This window comes from Gekko japonicus, unplaced genomic scaffold (genome assembly GCF_001447785.1).
Source record: "Gekko japonicus isolate JY-2015 unplaced genomic scaffold, Gekko_japonicus_V1.1 scaffold625, whole genome shotgun sequence".
Taxonomy (NCBI): Eukaryota; Metazoa; Chordata; class Lepidosauria; order Squamata; family Gekkonidae; genus Gekko; species Gekko japonicus.
In genome coordinates, this window is record NW_015172572.1 from 618655 (window position 1) to 639909 (window position 21255).

The following is a 21255-nucleotide window of genomic DNA, read 5'->3' on the forward strand; positions in this document are numbered from 1 at the left end:
TCAAGAGCCTCTTGCTCAGAGTGAAAGAGGAGAGCGCAAAAGTTGGCTTGAAACTCAACATCAAAAAAACTAAGATCATGGCATCCGGCTCCATCACTCCTTGGCAAATAGAAGGGGAAGTCATGGAAACAGAAACAGACTTCATGTTCCTGGGATCCAAGATTACTGCAGATGGTGATTGCAGCCATGAAATTAAAAGACGCCTCCTCCTTGGGAGGAAAGCTATGGCGAACCTAGACAGCATAATAAAAAGTAGAGACATCACCCTGCCAACAAAAGTCTGCATAGTCAAAGCGATGGTATTCCCAGTAGTAATGTATGGCTGTGAGAGTTGAACCATAAGGAAGGCTGAGTGCCGAAGAATAGATTCTTTTGAACTATGGTGCTGGAGAAGATTCTTGAGAGTCCCTTGGACTGCAAGGAGATCAAATCAGTCAATCCTAAAGAAAACCAAACCTGACTGTTCCCTGGAATGACAGATACTGAAGCTGAAGCTCAAATACTTTGGCCACCAAATGAGAAGGGACTCAACTGTGCGACTGAACAACAACAAAAATAATAGCAACGTATCTTTAACTTGATACACAAACTGGTTTGGCATAAATAGTGTACTAATTTTATAAGATAATATTGTTACAACTATTGTATTTGCTCACTTAAAATTATTGTATTGTATATAATTTCTTTTAATTTTTAATGTATATTGGTATCACATTTTTAACTGAAAGTCATGGATATGTAATATCTAGTTTTGTGTTATGCTGGTCCATGACTGCAATAGAGAATACTGATACTGATTAATAAAATACAAATTCATTTAAAAGCATTACTGAATTCATAGTAGCTTTTTGTCAATATGTATTTTCTCGATCAATGGATACTAATAGTACAAATACTATCATTCAACAGTCTGCAAAATGTTGTAATGTTAAAAAGGGGTTGTCATGCTCAAAAAGTTTGGGATCTAAAGCTTAAATATATTGTAATGGAATAAACACTGGAGGCTGATGTAAACATACCTAATGCCCAATACTTATATACATGTGTAGGGGAGAAACTCCAGGATTATAGTTCAAATCACTACCACTTTCATTCAGAAGTACAGCACAGCAACAAAGTTCAATGATGTAAAACAGAAAGCAATTAAATAGAGAGGGGTTAAGTAAACTGTTAAGAAGCTTTATATGTCCTGTTAAGTATGCCGTAAATTTCTGATCTAATAATGCTGAAGAAACTGTTCCTATACTTCTCTTTGATACTGTTATATCACAATATGCACCCTGCGCTGAAAAAGCCTAGAGGCCCACTGTCTCTATGGGCATCAATCCCTTACTGACAGGGTTATTTGGACCTCATTAAATGGACATGTAGAAGTGTGTCTGAATCACAACCCATGGAAGAAAGGTCACTTATGTAGTAACTGTAGCTCTTTCAAGATAATTTGCTGTATGGATCCATGCAAAGTGAATGAAGGCTATACAGGCCATTATCTTCAAGAATTACAATTGCTAGATAAGTAACCTTCTTTCTCCTTTGACTATTGCCTGTATAGATTGTTAGCTTGTGGTCATTATCAATTAGCAATAAATTCTAATGGTAGTATGCCTGGAGGATACTAATTGAACAAAGATTGCCAATTTGATCTTTGTAAATGAAGTTCAAGACGTAAACATTAAAAGACCCCAAGAAAGAACAAAACTATTTTGTAGCCAAGGCTTTGCCCTTTGCAAATTGCTTTTATGAAGCGAGCTGGAGGAGATGCTCAGGAAATCTTCTCATAACAAGTAACAATCTAACATATAAGCTTAGAAAGACAGGATCTCACAAAGTATATTGTTTATTAACAGCCTTTTCTTTTACTAACAGTATTTTAACAAGGAATGATCTCCTAACCTTGGGTTTTTATCTTAGTGTGGGTTATCTTTTCTTTCTCCCTTAACTGTAGTCCCCCTATTCCCAATTTTTCTTGGTAGTTTATGTAGTATTATAAAAAAAATAAAAAATCCCCTCCGAGGGTTTAAAAAAAAACTATTTTGTAGCCCTTGAATAATTTAAAGAATTACAGGGGACTTCTATGCACTCAAATGTACTCCTTTTACTTGACAAATGGTCAGCATATAACTACATATGTCAAATCTGAATACTCTGGAATTCAGGACCATTCTCTTGGCATGGTGCTCATATAAATAGAGTCATAAACATATGCTGTGAATATAAAGTGCTGAGAAAACTGTGAAAGAAGGTATGACTGATGAGAATACATGAAGAATACTGGAAATAATCCTAGGTTATTTGTCCCAGCAGAGAGCTGGCATGTGGAAAGGAAAGAAATGCATGTGGGTGGTTAAAAAAAAAAGTTTGACTACCATTTCAGGAACCAGAAAAGGAAAGAATTATGTTATTAACTTTCATGGCACTTTCTGATGCCTTTTTATTGCAAAATGCCTCACTTTTTCTGTATTTATTGCATTTCAAAGTTTAATTTATTACAAAAATAATTTGATCCCTCCCCATTCTTTCACTCTACCTTCTAACATACTGCTAATGCACAGAACATTTGGACTATCCATCGGAAGCAGGGCTGAAGGCAATGGTAAGCCACATCTTCCTTCCACCAGGTATACAAATTCCCCAATCTGCAACACAGGAACATATGCATTTCAATTTTGAAGGCAATCCATGCAGAACAAATTAGAAGCTTCTCAGACTATAAACAAACAAAAATCTAATATACTAACACTCATAAGAATATTTCTTGCACTTGGAAGTGTTTATTTTAAAGCATCTTAAATAAAGTACAATGCATATACTATGTAAAATAACTACAGTAATGTAACTTGGGAGGGGGGGAGAAAAACACATTTATGCACTGAAGAATCTCATTGCCATTAACTCATGTGCCCTTTAGCTAGTACTGCAGATTTTTCTGAGAATTCTCCCCATAGGCAGTTGGTTCCCTTCCTCAAACTCAACGACTTGGCAACAGTGATCCACACGATGGTCATCTTGAGGTTACTGTGATGGGGCTGCCCTTGTCTCAAATCCGGAAGCTGAAGCTAGTGCAAAATGCTGTGGCCAGGCTGTTGATGGGTCTCTTTATATGGGAATACATCCAGCCTGTGTTGAAAGCACTGCACTGGCTGCCAATAGCATACCAGATTCGCTTCAAGGTGCTGGTTTTGAACTTTAAAGCCCTCTATGGTCAGGGTCTGGCATACCTAAGGAACCGCCTTTCCCCATATGTTCCCCAGAGAGCACTGCCTTCCAGGTCCCAAAGACACCAGGTTAGTGATAACCAGGGTCAGGGCCTTCTCAGTGGTGTCTCCGTACTGGCGGAATGAGCTCCCAGAAGAGATCAGGGCCTTGCAGGACCTCTTACAGTTCCACAGTTCCACATTAGAACACTTGATTATTCAGAAATTTGCTTGGCTCCATTTGTTAAAATATAAGAGGAGCTTTGGAACCATCTGAAGTTTCCAGACAATCTTCTAATGCAGCCCCATATATAATGGATTACAGTAACCTAATTTGGATGTGATCAGAACATAGCTAACTGTGAACAAATCTCTTATCTAAAAGATGGTTAAAGGCGCTACAAGCCACAGAAGAGAACAGAGCCTTAGTCTGTAGACACAGATATAATACACCAAAGATGTACACTTACTGTTTCACGGGGTGTACAGTTCCTTTCACCCAACCAGTCCAAATGGATACTATAACTGACAGTAGTCAAAGTCCCTGAGTCATCCATAAGGGAGATAAACGTTCAACTCCCTAAAGCAACCCAGAAGCCAAATTTAAGTGGGTCCAGCTAATCCACCTCATCCATGAAAGCCTGAAGTTGTACAGCCATCACATGTTCAAATGACTTGCCCTAGGGTTGCCAAATCTTCTTCCCCCCGCGGCGGGGGAGCGTCGCCACGGTCCAGGAGTCGTCCTGATGTGCGCGCGAATCTGATGCCCTGGCCCTGGTTGTTGACAGCCTGGCCTCCTTAAGACTTGGGAGGGTCAGCCGGTTCTGGGCCCCTGAACACCATGCTCTCTGGGGAATATCTGGGGAAAGGCGGTCCTTCAGATATGTAGGCCCCTGGCCGTAAAGGGCTTTAAAGGTACTAAGCACCTTGAAACGAATTTGGTATGCTATCAGCAGCCAGTGCAGTGCCTTTAGCACAGGCTGGATGTGCTCCTGAATTGGGAGCCCAATCAGTAGCCTGACGGTGGCATTTTGTACCAGCTCCAGCTTCCGGATAAGAGACAAGGGCAGCCCCATGTAGAGAGCATTACAGTAGTCCAGTCTCAAGGTGACTACTGGATGGATCACTGTTGCCAAGTCATTGCGTCTGAGGAAGGGAACCAACTGCCTGATTAACCGGAGATGATAAAAGGCTGATTTGGCAGTGGCTGCTACCTGGGCCTCCATCATTAAGGAAGCATCCAGGAGCACTCCCAAACTCCTAACCTTGAGCATTGTCACCAAAGCCGCCCCATTGAAGGTCGAAAGTGGGATCCGTATAATTATGGAGAATAAGGCTGCATTCAGACAGGCAGTTAGATCCATTGCCATTGCTGTTCCCTAACAGATTTAAAGTGCACAATCAGACCACAACATCTGTCTGTCGTGCCCCAGTCGTCTGAGTCCGATTCTCCCCCTTTGAGTGCTTTCCAGTCTTACATAAGAGAATGTAGTTATCAGCTCTATATTTTATGCTCATTCTTACATTTTTTTCCTCTTAGTCTATTTTATCTCATTATCTGTTGACAAAAAATGCAGTGTCATAATTTTTCATATTACAAAGGCATCACATGGCCAAACTAATTCTGCTTACCTGCTCATTGATGAAAATTATAGCACAATAATGTTTTCCCATATTAAAAGGCAGATAATGAAGATCAAGGCTTGTAGAAATTTCTGCTTCCAGGTAAACAACATTCACTGGACTAAAGAACTCTTGTAAACAACAGGATTTATTAGCTGCCAGAAAATAATAAAGAAGTTTATATACCGTAGAGGAGGATTATTCATTTTAAATATAATTGTAAGATAATCAGGTTGCTCAGACAAAATCTGAACAAAAGGATACACAGAGGAAAAAGATCCCTCAGGATATTTTTGAAGTTGATCTAAGACTGAGCCAAATTATATGATAGGTTTTGAAATAGTACTTTGAATACAGAAAACTAATATTCATAGCTCTTCTTTTCCATCATCCGTACCACCACTCCCCCTCACTATTATATTACAACTCAGCTATATATTACAACTATATTACATTACAACTCGACCTTAATGGGGTTGAAGCAACAATAGCAGAAGCAGTCTATCATCAAAGTGATTGGCCCTTGTTTGAATGACAAAAGCCAGAAAACCAGGACAACCACTCTCTACCTACTTGGGATTCTCCAGTTATTTCATTTATATTTTTATTTTATTATTTTAAATTATAGCCCGCCCTCCCCGCAAGCGGGCTCAGGACAGCTCACAAATGGGGCACATGCCAATACATAAAACAGGTTAAAACAGGATAAAAACAGTCATTATAATATTACAAAACTATAAAGTACTCTAGATGTTTCAGATCAGTCTTCAATAAAAAGATGGCATCATGAAAATGGTACTCCCAAATCAGTGATGTCCATGAAGCATTTGTAGAATTTGCAGAAAAACATGCATTTGTAAATTAACAAAAGGGGGAGAAGACAAAAAACACCAGATGGAGACAAAATATGCTCCAAAAGAGTTGGATTATTGAGAATAACTGAGTGTCAGTTAAGCATAAAAGGCGTGTGTGGATAGTTAACCTGGCCAAGCTCCCAAAAGTTTATAGAATCCCGGATGCAAAGAAGCTTGTCACCCTCCCTCTAACAATAAACTTGTTATTAGTAATCTAAAAGCAGAAAAACTAAGTCACTCACAGAGAAGGTAAGCAGATCTCCTCAGGGAACCCCAGGTATGCATAAAAATATTACTTTATAAATTCTCCTAAAGGGCAGGAACCTTAACTATGGCCTGATGAGGACTGAATATATGTCAGGAGCGATGGAATGTTGAAAGTCAGTTTAAAAGGAGGAAGGAGTGATGCACCTGCTCAAGCCACTGAGGAACTGTTGGGGTGGGAGTTTTTTCCCACCTTCTCTGACTTTTGGCAGGCCCCCAACTTGTAATACTGATTAATCAATATTTCTAAAATTATTTAACAGTCATAGAAATTTTGCATGTGGCCAAAAAATTAATAAAATAACTTGTGAAATCAGAAAGAAACATAACTGACGAAAGTACTTACAGGAATCGGAGTTATCCTGCTGTCTGTAAGATTCTTCAATGCCTATCACATTACATGTACTCTTCAGTATGCCAGTTTCACAACTAACACAAAGGGGGAAAGTTGATACATTCAAATGACTCACAATTTGACTCATTTCTCTAACATAATGTAGTAGTATAATCCAGAATGCTGAGACAATACGTAAGATTACATAGACTTGGAATTATACATGAAAATAAATTATGAAGTGAACTACAGAGGATATTTTTCTACACGAAAATTTCATTATATAATTTTTTGAAAATACATTATGCATATTGCTTCAAAAACCAGATCCACAGATAGCATTGAAAGGAGTATGCTAAACACACAGGAAACAGTATACATGTGATTATTTTATTTAAAGTAATAATTGTCTTTGGCTCTATACCATTCTCATAATACCTTAACAAGACCACTGTATTAACCAAACTTTGATAAGTCTGCAGGATGTGCTGACAATATGCACTCGCTCCTCCCTAAAATACTTTTCTTCTGGGTCTAAACTGGTTGCCTAAATCTCCAGCCCCATAATGCTGAAGGTGATACAGTTCTATTTCTCTATCCTTGTATTTTGCCTGAATCAACTGACCTCAACTCAAGCTGAACTTCTATCCATGTTTTCTCCTTTTGCCTATAAGTATATTAAATTGCTTTCCTTTTATATTCAACTAGCAGTAAAGCCCGTTGTGAAAGCAATACAACGAGATCTAGAAAGAGGCTCTGGGGCAGTGCTCTGGCTTTGGGCAAACAGTGTCAGTTTGCTGTGTTTATCATACCAAAGGAAGCAACCCATTGCCAGTTGTGGGGAGGGTTGCCAACTTCCAGGTGGTAGTTGGAGATCTCCTAAATTACAACTTATCTCCAGATTACAGAGATGGGTTCCCATGGAGAAAATAGCTGTTTTGGAGCGTAGTCTCTATGGAATTATACCCTGCAGAAGTCCCTCTGCTCCCCAAAGCATTCTCCTCCCAGGCTCCACCCCCAAAATGTCCAGGAATTTTTCAACCTGGAGCTGACAAGCCTACATCTGAGTGTATTTGGGTGAGCGCTACCATCTGTCCTCTCCAGCTGGTGGCGGCCTTGCCCCCCCCCCAATTCCAGGAGTGCTTCCAGCTCCTTCCCCTATATCCAAAAGTTAATATTTCCCTTAGGTCAACACAACTCCAGTCATCATATGTTTGGAGGTTTCATGACAAACATCCCTCCTATGATGTATCCCTGCAGATGCAAAAGTAATGCCTTTGGGGTCTTCTGAAACAGCCCGGCTCCAAGGAGGAGGAGAAAAGTTAGGATCAGCTCTTAGTTTTAGGAAAGAGATGCTGTCTGGTTTCTGTTTCCAAAGAAAGCAGAGGGTTTGCAACATTGCCTGTCCCAGAAAAACAAGCAAGTTTGTGTCCATGGCCATCCTAAGGGCACACAGCTCCAATATGTTTGCACCAGATGAACACAGCACTTTGCTAACTAGGCAGATACCTGTCAGGGAATGATCTAAAGCTCCCCCCCCCTTTTGGTGTTTTCGGAGGGATTCCATTTAAGGTGATTTGAATTTTTGTCTTCAAGACGGGAGAAGCTGACTTCCGGTTGATGGCGGCACGCTAGGCAGACGCATCTCCCAGACCTCCTGGGGATGCGGTTTGTGCACGGCGGGAAGGAGGGGATCGCTGGCCCATTACCCCCCCCAGGGAGCCTAGCGGAAGGCTCCTAGCCAGAGGACTTATGAGGAGTCGCCTCTTCACCTACGCGTTGTGGGTGAATTGAGGCGCTCCTCCATCCCAATGGTCCTTCCTGCGCAGTGCCTGAATGGGACCTAGTGACGCTGACCGGGGCAAGCGTAGGAGATCAAGCGGACGAAATGATGTAAAGCGGGGTCGGAAGACCAGATATGAATGTGAGTCGGACTGAGCGAAACGACGGTTAAAGAGAAAAATAAAGCTTCCTACCCCATGTTGAAAAACGGAAAGTGAAGCGGGCGGGGGAGGGACGCCTCCTTACCACATGACGTTTTGAGCGAATCGGGGGGGGGGAGGAAGAGAAGGCATGCAGAACTGTTAAGAAATACTTACCAAGGCGAGTTCAGGCGTTTGAGCGCATATTCAGAGACTTTCAAAATATTTTCCAAAGTAAACAATTGAAAAAGATGGCGGGGAAGAGGACGGAGAAAGAGAAACTCTCAAAATCAAAACTAACGGAGAGCCCTAAACCGGAAGGAACCAACGAGCTGGCAAAGACTTTGGCAGAATCCATACGCCCTCTACTGGACCAAATGAGTAACCTCAAGGATCAGATGTTGAAAATGACTCAGTGCATCACCACACAGCAGACACAGATAACCGAGACACTTAAAATGATGAATGAAACGGCTGAAAAGGTGAAAGAAGTGGACGTCACTGCACAAAAGGTGAAAAGGAAAGTTCAAACGCTGGAAAAGAAGCAAGTTTCTATGGAAGATCAACTGCTCCAATTACAAATGGAAAAGGCCAATATGATTCTTCGCTTCCAGGGCTTGCCAGAGACAAAGGGAGAGAATCTTAAGGAACTCATGAGTGAAGTATTGGCCCCAGTGACAGATATGAAGGTGGAACTCTTGTTAAACAAAATGGATGTGGCCTATAGGTCATATTCAGGATATATAAAGAAAAATAATCTGCCTGGGGAAATTGTGGTAAGATTCTCGAAGAGGCATGTGAGGGATACAATCCTGAAAGCAGTATCTGGAGCACCCCTGAAAGTGGGAGAGAATACCATCAGAATGTTAAAAGACATTCCATTTGAAATAAGACAAAGGAGAAAGAAATATAAAGAATTAATTCTTTTTCTACAGACAAATGCAATTGGATATAGATGGTTAACTCCAGAAGGCATAATCTTCAAAATCAAGAATAAAAAAGAAAAGATTGACTCTGTCCAGAAAGCACGGGAATTTTTAAGAGTCCAGATGGGAGGGCCAGGGAAGGAAGGAGAAAAAGGGGAGGACAGTAAGTCCAATGGCGAGCTGGACTCAGAATCCTCCGGGGAGGAGTCTCTATCAGAGAAAGGGGTGGCAGCCCCTAAAAGTCCTTATAAGCTTCGGAAGAGACTAGGCAAGGAGAAGTAAAGGCTGAAGGACTCTGAATTGTGCCTTTAAAAAATGTTGAAGTGAGTTGCTTTGGGGTGTTTCTGTATGACAGTTAAACATAAGATTTGAAAAAGATAATGTTAAACTTAACTCAGTTGATAGTAAGATTAACGGGATTAAGACAAAATGTTAAAATGGTGGGACAATCTCCTCTCTTGGGTTTCTAGTCAGTAGTGGGTATCTTTCTTTATCCTATAAATGTAGTTCCCCCTCCCATTTTCTGTTGTAGTTTGTAGTGTTATTAAAAATGCAATAAAAAATCCCCTCCGGGGGCTTAAAAAAAAAAAGACAAGAGAAGCTAGCCAGCACCAGGACACAACTCAGTTGATGCCACTTTGGGATTATATAATGCCCTACTGAACAAAAGCATTACATGATTGAGGTTTATAAGATTATGCATGGGAAAGAGCAGGTAGAGAAAGAGGTACTTTTCTCCCTTTCTCACAATACAAGAACCCGTGGGCACTCCATGAAATTGCTGAGCGGTCGGGTTAGAACGGATAAAAGGAAGTACTTCTTCACCCAAAGAGTGATTAACACTTGGAATTCACTGCCACAGGAAGTGGTGGCAGCTACAAGCATGGACGGCTTCAAAAGGGAATTAGATAAGCATATGGAGCAGAGGTCCATCAGTGGTATAGATAGGGACTCTGGGGCAAGTGATGCTCTGTCATCTTGGTGCTTGGGGGGGGGTCAACAGTGGGAGGGCTTCTAATGTCCTGGCCCCACTGGTGGACCTCCTGATGGCACTGGTATTTCTGGCCACTGTGGGATACAGAGTGTTGGACTGGATGGGCCTTTGGCCTGATCCAACATTGGCATCTCTTATGTTCTTATGTTCTTATTAATTTCTGTATTTCTTTTTTAAAAGTTCATGAGGGAAAAGTAAAAGTCTCTGGGTGACAGCTACGAAGGAAAAGTCAAAAGAAAAGACAACTGGATCCTGGTCATGATGGTTCAATTTAGAATACATTTACAAGACTAACTTTAAATTCCATTGAATATTCACCCTTCCACAATTTACAGAAAACACCCTCAGTACATCCATCCTTGTAAGAGTGCAATACTACACCCATTCACATACTTCAAAATGCCCTGCTTGAAATCCACATTAAAATTTATTGCCTAATAGCAGAAAGAAAGCCAAAGCAAACATAAAAATGAAGGGAGAGGCATGGGAATTTCCGACTTCATATATAAAATGCAGTTTCAGACTGGAAGATAACCTTTTTTTAAAATTTAAAATATTTCTATGCCACCTTTCCACCCAGAAAATTCCATTCTGCCACTCAATGGAAGAACGGAAGGTTTCTTTCACTTACCGTGAAGCTTCCTTTCTCGGTGGTTCAGGAGTGGGACAGTCCTCACGTCTGGGATAAGCTCCTCCTTCCTTTGCAGGGTTGGCTCTGAGCTTTGATCCAGGTGAGGAGGGGCTTATCCCCTGGAGGTTTCCCCAGTCGTCCTTGAGCCCCGTACTCCTGCCAGAAAGGCACTAGAAGGAAAAACTTCTCCCCAAAACTCGGAGAGACTCGCATAACTGACAAACTGAACACAAACCATTAACATTAGGTCCCTCTCTGACATACCCAGAGAGGGTACACTGAGACGGGATGCTTCAAGAACTCCTCTGTAAACTGGAAGTGAGCCCAAAAACCGGGTGGGCAGGACTGTCCCACTCCTGAACCATCGAGAACGGAAGCTTCATGGTAAGTGAAAGAAACCTTCCGTTCTCCAGTGGTTCAGCTCGTGGGACAGTCCTCATGTCTTGGACATAGAAGAGCATTGTGCCTCATGGGAGGGAAGTTGCTTCCCGTTTATAGAGTGTTGAAGCACCCTACAGCCAAAGGCCGCCTCTGCTGATGCTGTCTTATCCACTCTATAGTGCTAAGTAAAAGAGTGAATGGATTTGGCCACCCTACAAATACTCTCCTGTGAGGTCCATGTTCCACCTCAGGTGGCAACCCTCCGGTTGCCGTTGTTGCTCACCAGGTTCTGTTTGAGGAAGCGTCCTGGGGGAGGGGTGAGACAAGAAGAAAGGAGGCAAAAGGAAACCTCAGACAGGCAGGGGATCAGGTTAGGTTCACTTGGGATATCCCTCTGTCTGCACAGACCAAACCTTCAGCCAGTCAGGCTATGGGGATGTGGGTCTCTCTGAGCTTCAGGTACTTTCCCCAGTCTCATCTGTGTCTCGTCCTCCTCGATCTCCAGCCTCTCTTTCCTCTTATACCCAGGCCCCACTCCCAGCACCCTCTCTTGTAACAGCCCCGTCCTTCCCTGCTTAGCCCCGCCCCTCTTTATAACATTTCATGCTGACTGCTCTGGCAGGGCGGCTCCTCCTTCCTGCTGTCGATCGCTGTGTGCGGAGGCTGCTTTCTGCTCTGCAGGCTGAATTCCACTCCTCCCACCCTCGTCTCCTCTTTCTGTTTCATTTCCTCTTTGTGGTCCTCTGGTATGTCTTCTTGCCTGACCCCTGAGCTCTGTGCAGCTTCTTTCTTCCTCCCGTGGCTGCAACTCCTGTCGAACTGCCTCCGCATTTGAGGCTGACAGTCTGCCTTCCCTTTTTGGTGAGTTAGCCTGTTTGGGGTTGTTCCCGGCCAGTCCCGGGAGGGTGGGAGGTGGCTGACCGGGACATCTCCAGAGTAGGGAATGACCGCTAGGCCACCATCGCCCCCTGAAGAGAGTGAGCCACAATCCCATTGGGAGGATCTACACCTTTAGCCTTGTAGGCCAGAATGATACAACCCTTAATCCAGCTACTGAGAGTAGTGGAAGAAACCTGTTCCCCCTGGCTGGATTTCCTAAAGGACACGAAGAGTGCCTCTGATTTTCTCCACTCCTTAGTCCTGTCGATATAGTAACTCCGAGCTCTCCTGACATCAAAACAATGCCATTCCCTCTCCTTCTCGTGTTTGGGGTTTGGACAAAAATACGGAAGTACCACCTCCTCTGCCCTGTGTAACACCAAATTTACCTTTGGTATAAAGGCAGGGTCTAAATGAAGGACAAACTTGTCCCTATGAAAGACACACAACTCTCTATTGACGGACAGGGCCGGACCTCAATTCCGTCAGTCTACATGCTGAAGTAATTCCTACCAAAAACGGGGACTTAAAGGTCAACTCTTTGATTGGGCAAAAGGCCATTGGTTCAAAAGGGTGTTTGCAAAGGGCCCTTAAGACAGTAATCAGATTCCAGGTGGGAAATGTGTGCACTTACGGAGGGTTCAATAGTGAAGCCCCTTTTAGGAACCTCTTAACGTGGGCAGGGTGAAGGAGTGATTTTCCGTGTCTGACCCCCTGAACAGCTGAAATAGCTGACATCTGTCTCCTCAGCGTGCTGGTACTGAGCCCCTTATTTAGGCCATATTGCAGGAACTGCAGAACTGCCCTAACTGAGGCCGTAAAGGGTTCTATCTCCTGACCTACAAACCAAGAGTGGAACACTTGTCAGGTAGCATTGTAAGATCTATTGGTGGATGACTTCCTAGACGCTAGCATGGTAGACACTACCTTCTCGGGGTAGCCCACCCCCACTAACACTTCCGCTCAATCTCCACGCTGTGAGTCTGAGCATCTCTGGGCATGGGTGCAATGTCAGCCCTTGAGTCAGCAGGTCTTCCCTCACAGGAAGATGTCATGGGTCCTGTATTGATAGACTCTGGAGGTCCTGAAACCACACTCTCCTTGGCCAAAATGGGGTTATCATCACCACCACCACCCTCTGTTGTCGAATCTTTTGAATGACTCTGTGCACGATTGCACAGGTGGAAACACGTAATGAAGGCCTGGTGGCCAATCACAACTTAAGGCGTCAGTTTCGTTGGCCTGGGAGTGTCTCAGTCTGGAGAAGAACTCTGGTACTTGACGATTGTACTCCGTTGTGAACAAGTCCATTCCTACTTCCCCGAATTTGTCGCATATCTGAGTGAATACTTCCCTGTTCAGTGACCACTCTGACTGGTCCAGCCGTCTTCTGCTGAGCCAGTCCGCCAGGCCGTTGTCTTCACCTGCCACGTGTATCGCTTTCATGACAACAAATGGCTTTCCGCCCAGGTCATCATTATGGACGCTTTGCAATGTAGAAACCTTACTCGTGTTCCTCCTTGCCGATTCACATAAGCCTTCAACATCATGTTTTCCATTTCGACAAGGACATACTGACCTGTTAGATGCTTGCTGAGGCTCAAGAACCCCAAGTGAATTGCCCTGAGCTCCAGGAAGTTTATACTCTCTTGTGTCTCTTCTGCTGATCACTCTCCTTGTGCCATCCGACCCCTCGAGTGCGCTCCCCATCTCGACAGGCTGTCGTCCATCATCATAATCACTCTTGGGGGATCTCAAAGAGGTGACCCATGCTTGAATCGGTTCGTAGCTAGCCATCAAGATAACTGCTGTAGTATCTCCGGAGGAACCTGTAGTAGCTTGTACCTCTTGCATGCATGCAATTGCTTCCAGGTGGGGAAGTAGGAATCTCTGCAGGAGTCTGGCATGAAAACGGGCCCTCTGTATGCTCTCTTGGCAAGAAACCAGTATTCCCAGAAGTTTGGCCAGTGTCAACAGCTCTGAACTGGGTGACTTCAACACTTCTGTCAACAGAGATCAGATTCTCATTTCCCTGTCCTGAGACAGAAAAGCCCGATCCTGTACAGTGTCTATCTCTATACCTAGGTGCAGCAGTCTTTGAGAAGGCTGGAGGTGACTCTTTTCTACGTTGACCACAAAACCGTGTTCTCTCAGGGTAATTACTGTTAGCTGCGAGGCACTCACACTCTCCTGGAATGACAGCGCTGTTATTAAAATGTCGTCTAGCTATGGGAACAGGTGGACACTTTTCAGCCTGAGGTGTGCTACTAGGGTCACTAACACTTTTGTGAACACCCTCGGTGAGGATTTCAGCCCGAATGGAAGAGCCTGGTATTAGAAGTGCTGATTGGCACAGACAAATCATAGGAATTTTCACTGTAAGTGGTGGATTGAAATGTGAAGATATGCCTCCGCCAGATCGATTGACATCAGAAACTCCCCTTTCTGTAACGTTGCCAGGATGGATTTGGGAGTTTCCATCCTGAACTTCCTGTCCCGTATATGCCTGTTGAGCCATTTGAGATCTAATATGGCCTGGGTGTCTCCATTTTTCTTTGGCATTGTAAAAAACACTGAGCAAACGCCCTGTCCCAGCTGGGAGGGTGGAACTCTCTCTATGGCCCTGATTTCTAGGGGGTGTTTTATGGCCTCCTTGGTTTGGAGATGTTTTAGACGGTTGCGATTCTTTGGAATCTCAACAAAATGCTGTCGTGGAAAGGTGGAGAACTCCAGTTTGTATCCCTGTGTCACGATCTCGATGACCCACTGATCTGTCACGGAGTCTCAGTCCCTTAATAGGGACCACATGGGGAGAGGCTCCAATATGGCTGCTGCCATTTTTCCCACCACCAATTCCGTGCCATTTTTCACCCTTTGGAGGAAGCATATATACTCTCCTGCCTCCCAGGTACCTGCCCCCCATTTGCCAAGGAAAAAAGGGGGTCCCTGGCCAGCTGCCACCTGGCTGTAGCTATCACCCCCCCCTTTCGGCTTCTTCAGCCCTAGGGAAGGGGGCCTGAAAAGCCTGCGCTCCCCCGTTCCATCTTGCCGCGCTCCCTTCCCACAATACATTGTTACTTGGGAGTAAGGAAGCCCGTGGGTGGTTCAGGGTCTTACTGTGATTCAGTAGGCAAGAAGAATCTCTCCCGGCCTCTGCGCCAGTCTTGAGAGCTTTTGCGGCCTGATGGGGAAGTACCAAGTCCGCGGCTGCTGCCCTCTGCCATGTCACAGACTCCTTCGCACTCCCGTAAGGCTCCGGGAGCAGGCCCTCTGCCCTTGGGCAGGTAAGGCTGGTGGGGGTCTTTCAGGGGCCGTCTGAGCACCATGGCTGCCAGGGACCACCCAGCACCGACACGTTCCTTCGCACGCTGCTGCTTTGTGTCCTCCTGGTGCAGCAGCTTGCCTTCTTCTTTCTTCCTTCTTCTGTTCTTCTGTGCTTCTTTACTTCTTTCTTCTGCTGGCTGCGCTCTGCAGTGCTGCTCGAGCACATCCTGCTGCAGGCAGGGCCGGCAAGAACTGAGGAAGTCTCCAGGGGATAAGGCCCTCCCTGCCTGGATCAAAGCTCAGAGCCGACCCTGCAAAGGAAGGAGGAGTTTATCCCAGAAGTGAAGACTGTCCCACGAGCTGAACCACTGGAGAATGGAACTCTCCTGCCTACCCCCTCCAACTGCAGCCCAGTAATCTCCACAAAACATTTGCCATGGAGGACAGGAGACCCTGAGGAATTACATGAAGGGGGCCTGAAGAGTAAAATAATGTAATTAGTAATGTTGGATTCTAAACATGCTACCTTAACTGAAGCTTGCAAGTCTACAAAGCAGTACCAAAGCAGAGAAAATGAAACAGGTTAAATGCCAGCCATTTAATCCTTCCCAGGCAATTTCCCCCCCTTTCTCCCAGCTGTGGCTTACCAGTCCGGGAGAAAGGGGGAACTGAATTCGCTGGACCGGTTCAGTTTGGGTGCAGGCCTTTTGGCTCAGTTCGGGGGCCACCCTGAACCAATCTGGATTTTTTTTAGGTTCATGCCCATTCCTAAATGAAACATTTAAACATTTATATTCATTTAAAAAGGCATCTTGTACAGAACACCTGTCTAAATATTGAAGTTACTATCAAAGTTTACTCCCTGATATTTTCTGGTTGACTCTGCCCCTTGAGGCAGCCATTTTGTGGTTGTGCCTACCACCTTGTCTTGGAATTCCAAAGGTGTCCACAAACTCAAAAAAGTGGGGACTTCTGAACTGCAATGTCCTCATGTTTCATGTAAAGCTTCCAGTCAGAACCTTCTGGTAGAACATGAGTTCTTAAAATGGGAAGTGCCAAAATTGTTTCTCTTGGCATTCTGTGCCTTTATTTTGCAAACCTATAAAGCTGTCTGAATGTTGCATATTTACATGCATATAACAGTTGTAGTGGTCTGAGAATTATAGCTTCATTCTTAACATCAATATATATTAAGTAGAATTTTATAGTGTCTTCAGTATCACAAAATGTTCCTACCATGTTAATGGGAGTTAAGCAAGGGCAGTTATGTTTACTGAAAAGACAGTTATTGCAAGAACAGTTAAGAGTTATTGATATTGAAGTATATCCCAAGGAATTACTCTAACTCATTTCAGTTCAAAACTAGAGTTCAGTTTTATCACCATAAATATAAAAGCCAGTTTCTCATAATGACAAACGTTGATGATCACACAATTACTACATACAATAGTAAGCAATTATTGTTTTTGGATTATTTTCATTCAAAATAAATCATTATTTTAGAATAGAAAAGCAAGCTAACTTTAAATGAAAGTGAGTTACATAACTGTTCAGATTAGATTATCTCTAAAATATATTTTAGCTAGGGTTACCAGATGTCCTCCTTTTTTGTGTGTCCATCCTCTTTTGGACTCTTTAAAAAAAAACTGATGAAAATGTCCTCTTGGGTTTGGAAGGTTAGGAATATGCCTAGTTAGTAGGAATTATCACAGCATAAATAGTAGGGGCATTTAATCTGTCATAGTGACCACTTGTTTGAAATAGTCAGTTGTGAAATATGTCCTCTTTTTTGCTTTTCAAAATATGATAACCCTAATTTTAGCAGACCTATTTAACAACACATCTCTCCAATCAGCACTGGACCACAAAATAAAGAAAGGCATTGGGTTGGATATACAGGAACTACCATCTTTCAAAGCACTGATATATCACAAAGTTATTTATTTTACAAATAATAGACAATTACCAGGGAAGTTCAATAATGAAAACTAACTATGTGACCTAAACAGGCTTACTCAGAAGGAAGTTACATTTAGTTCAAAGAACTTGCACCCGTATCAAAGTACAATTTTGCATATAGTTAGGCTGTAGGACTCCCACAGAAGTCAATACCAATTCATACTGTTTTTGTCATTCCAAAAGAAGTAGAAATTATCACTATAAGTTATATTAAACCTTGGTTTCTTCAGAGATGGCGTGCTATGGCAATTAGCGTCACTGACTCTTCCTTCTGCTATCTTCTCCTGTCTTTTCCCTTCATGTTTCAATACAGATGCAACATTTTTACAGCACAGAACTTATTTCAGTAGAGTAGAGGTGTCAAACTCATTTGTTATGAGGGTTGGATCTGACATAAATGTTACTTTGTCGGGACAGGCCACGTGTGCCATTAAATATAATGCCAGGTACTGGAGATGCAAACTTTACAAATGACTAAAAATACAAGAAGAAGCCTCTTGGTGAAATGCATAGGGAATTTTAACTGAATAATAAAATATAATTGTACCTGATTTTGCACCATCGGCCTTGGTCTTATTTTTTATCTCATATTACTCAAAATACAAAACAAAAGCAAATGATTCCTAGGAGTGAAAGCAATTGATTTACTAGGAAAGACTATGTAAGACTTTTTTTCCATGTTATACAATGGGGGGGGGGCTATCTTACATTTCCATACAAATTAATTACTTTTTGTACATACAGAACTTTTAGGAGACAAGTCATCTTCCTTGCAAGTAAATAAGGTAGTTTTTCAGCACCCCCCGTACACCCAGCCCCAGTAGCAGGATATTATAGCATTGGGAAAAGTGCAGAAAAGGGCAACTAGAATGATAAAAGGGTTGGAACACTTTCCCTATGAATAATGGTTAAAGCACTTGGGGCTCTTTAGCTTGGAGAAACGATGACTGAGGGGTGACATGATTGAGGTTTATAAGATTATGCATGGGAAAGAGCAGGTAGAGAAAGAGGTACTTTTCTCCCTTTCTCACAATACAAGAACTCGTGGGCACTCCATGAAATTGCTGAGCGGTTGGGTTAGAATGGATAAAAGGAAGAACTTCTTCACCCAAAGAGTGATTAACACATGGAATTCACTGCCACAGGAGGTGGCGGCGGCTACAAGCATGGACGGCTTCAAGAGGGAACTGGATAAACATATGGAGCAGAGAGGTCCATCAGTGGCTATTAGACATAAGGCATAGATAGGAACTCTCAGTCTGGGGCAAGTGACATACTGTATTCTTGGTGCTTGTGGGGTGGGGGAAACAGTGGGAGGGCTTCTAGTTTCCTGGCCCCACTGGTGGACCTCCTGATGGAACCTGGTATTTTTGGCCACTGTGTGACAGAGTGTTGGACTGGATGGGCCATTAGCCTAATCCAACATTGACTTCTCTTATGTTCTTATGAGCACAGCTACAATGTGTCTCTCACTCTTTGTTTCCTCTCTTCCCCTGTCCTATGTCTGAGGATCTCAAGGAGGCACACCAGACTTCCCCCTCCATCACTCCATCCTCACCAATAACAACAACCCTGTGAGATGGTCCAGGATGAGCGACCAGCCCTGGGTGACCCAGATGGCAGGGTCCTGGCTCAGGAGGAGGGAAGTCTGAACCTGGCTCTCCCAGATACCCCCCCTGCCAGCTCTCATCTCTTCTGCATTTCCCACAAAAGTGCCCTGATGGAGTGGTTATTTCTGGAACCTCCAAGGGGTGCTTTTTGTACTCCCACAATCTCTTTTCCTTCATGAGCTGAGAACAGGTGTGGGGGAGAAGGAAGGTTGCCTCTCCCATCCTCCCTAACACTCACTTTGCCTCCCAGCTGCTTGCTGAGCTGCAGTTGGAGGAAGTCAAGAGGGGAAAAAACACCACACCTCCTCTTCCTCTGCCTTCACTGCCATCCCCCCCCCCATGCTATTTTACCTCAGCCTCATAGTCCTGCTCCCTAGCAATTTCCTTTCTATTTCTTGACAGCTTCGACCACACACACTTCACTGTGTATGCCTGCTCCCTCCCCACAAGCAGCCTGCTGCCTGCCCAGCCTTGCACCAGTTGTTTACAGGTCAGATAAGAGCCCTAGATGGGCCAGTTCTGACCCCCAGGCCATATGTTTGACACCCCTGCATAGGGATATACATGAGAAAATGGCTTCAGAAGAATGTAAATCCCATATAGAAGAAGAAGTCAAAACTAGAGTCTTGGTTGTGGACATTTGCTCAAAAATCCAAAGTTATTCTCCATTCTGGTGTAATGTTTTCAATTGAAATGATCTCCATGAAGAAAAACATTCAGCACAATCCTATGCAGATCTACTGCAGTCTAAATAATGAGTTCAGATTGGAGTAACTCTGCACAGCATTACACTGTTCATTTCTGTTATAGGTAATATATACCAGAAGGGCTTCCACCTTTACACAGAGGGGAACTAAACTGAGCCTACTTTCTGAAAGTGAGGTAGAGGGTGTAATGCATATGCACAAACATATGCATTCACACTACAGCATTCTCTCTCTCTCTCTCTCTCTCTCTCTCTCTCTCTCTCTCTCTCTCTCTCTCTCTCTCTCTTTCTCTCTCTCTCCCCCCTTGGCAGCAGATCTTAATTCTAGACTTCCAATATTGCTAGACTTACCAGGTGCCCACTAAAGGTGGGCAAACTCCTGGTAATTGTACCAATGCCCACCTACACTCATCTGGTTAATAGGTGGGTTGTCAAAATGGGGGGGAGGATCATTGTCATTGTGTGATGATGTCACTTCCAGTGTGGCTCAGAAGAGCTGGCATCACAACAGGATGACGCTCTAGCGCTCACCCAGAAACTTCCCCAGAGGTTGGGGGCAAGTGCTAGAGCATTGTCCCAATGCGATGCCAGAGCTTTTGGGTTGCCCCAAAAATGATGTCATCATGCAGCAGCAAAGATTGTCCCCCTTGCAGTAAGTACCTGCTTCCCCCCATATCCAGCCAGTTGCCAGGCCGAGAAATATATACAAAATTACAGATCATGGAAATAATAGTCAATAAGTTTGAAAATTTACCTTTTTATTTTACCTTGCTTTATCTGGCTGACTTGATTTAACTGCTCAGGCTCAGTTATGCAGCTTGTTGATTCAACTAAAATGACACTACAAAGTGTTGCAAATTAGTAAAAAAAATTCATTGTGTAGTAAAAATTTAAGAAATAAACCAGGAACATAAATAATTTATTTAAATTTTCTGAAATTAGAGATATCATCCCCATCCTCAGAATAAATAATTTCCATAAAAAACCGTCTTTTTTTTTGGTATTATGTATTTATTGCTCAAATCTTTAATTGGCAGTTACCTGAAGAACACATATATTTATTCAACAAAAATATTAAAAATGGGCAACAGTGTTTAACAGCCTGAAATCTTAAATCTGAGGTTTCAGTCTCTCAAAGGTAAATAAAAGAAAGTCTACAGACAAAAAATAGGGCACAAACAAAAGTGAACACTAGGTGCCCAAAGGGATGAGTTTGGTGGGAGAAAAGCAAATGGAAATATTTAATCAATTCATATTTTGGCAGTATGAAATCACAGAAAACAAGTGAGAATTCAAAGGTATGTAAATAAAAACTATAAAATATATGCAAGAAGTCCCAGAAGCAATTTGTTTGTAGAGCAGGGCATTTTTTCAGTCATTCTGGTAAATTAATTTTTAAAACAGAACAGAAAATTATGGGAATTAGTATTATTGGTCTATTGGCTATCTCGCAAATAATTTTATCCAATTGCATACCTGAATGGACCACTAGTTTTGAAAGGACTCTTAACTTGCAGAATAACTGTGTTCAGTTCATAACATGGAGATCTGCATTTTAATAAACCCTGAAAGTAAAAAAGGGGGGATCAGTCTGCAGAAATTCACAATGTATAGCTTTGGGGGTTTTATTGTTGTTTTGAAGTATTTGCTTCTTTCTAAAACCAAGGAAGGAAGGAAGGAAGGAAGGAAGGAAGGAAGGAAGGAAGGAAGGAAG

General features: G+C 43.1%; 1 protein-coding gene across 1 annotated transcript in view; it reads right to left on the reverse strand.

Moving 5' to 3' along the window:
- Positions 1-21255, reverse strand: part of CFAP47 (cilia and flagella associated protein 47) — a 387027-nt gene that overhangs the window by 222588 nt on the left and 143184 nt on the right. The window contains exons 39-44 of the mRNA XM_015421363.1: positions 21018-21106; positions 20309-20382; positions 13281-14005; positions 12958-13165; positions 4827-4972; positions 2528-2636 (exon numbers count right to left, since the gene is read on the reverse strand). Of these exons, the coding sequence (XP_015276849.1) occupies positions 2528-2636; positions 4827-4972; positions 12958-13165; positions 13281-14005; positions 20309-20382; positions 21018-21106 (1351 nt within the window). The remainder of the gene's footprint in view (positions 1-2527; positions 2637-4826; positions 4973-12957; positions 13166-13280; positions 14006-20308; positions 20383-21017; positions 21107-21255) is intronic.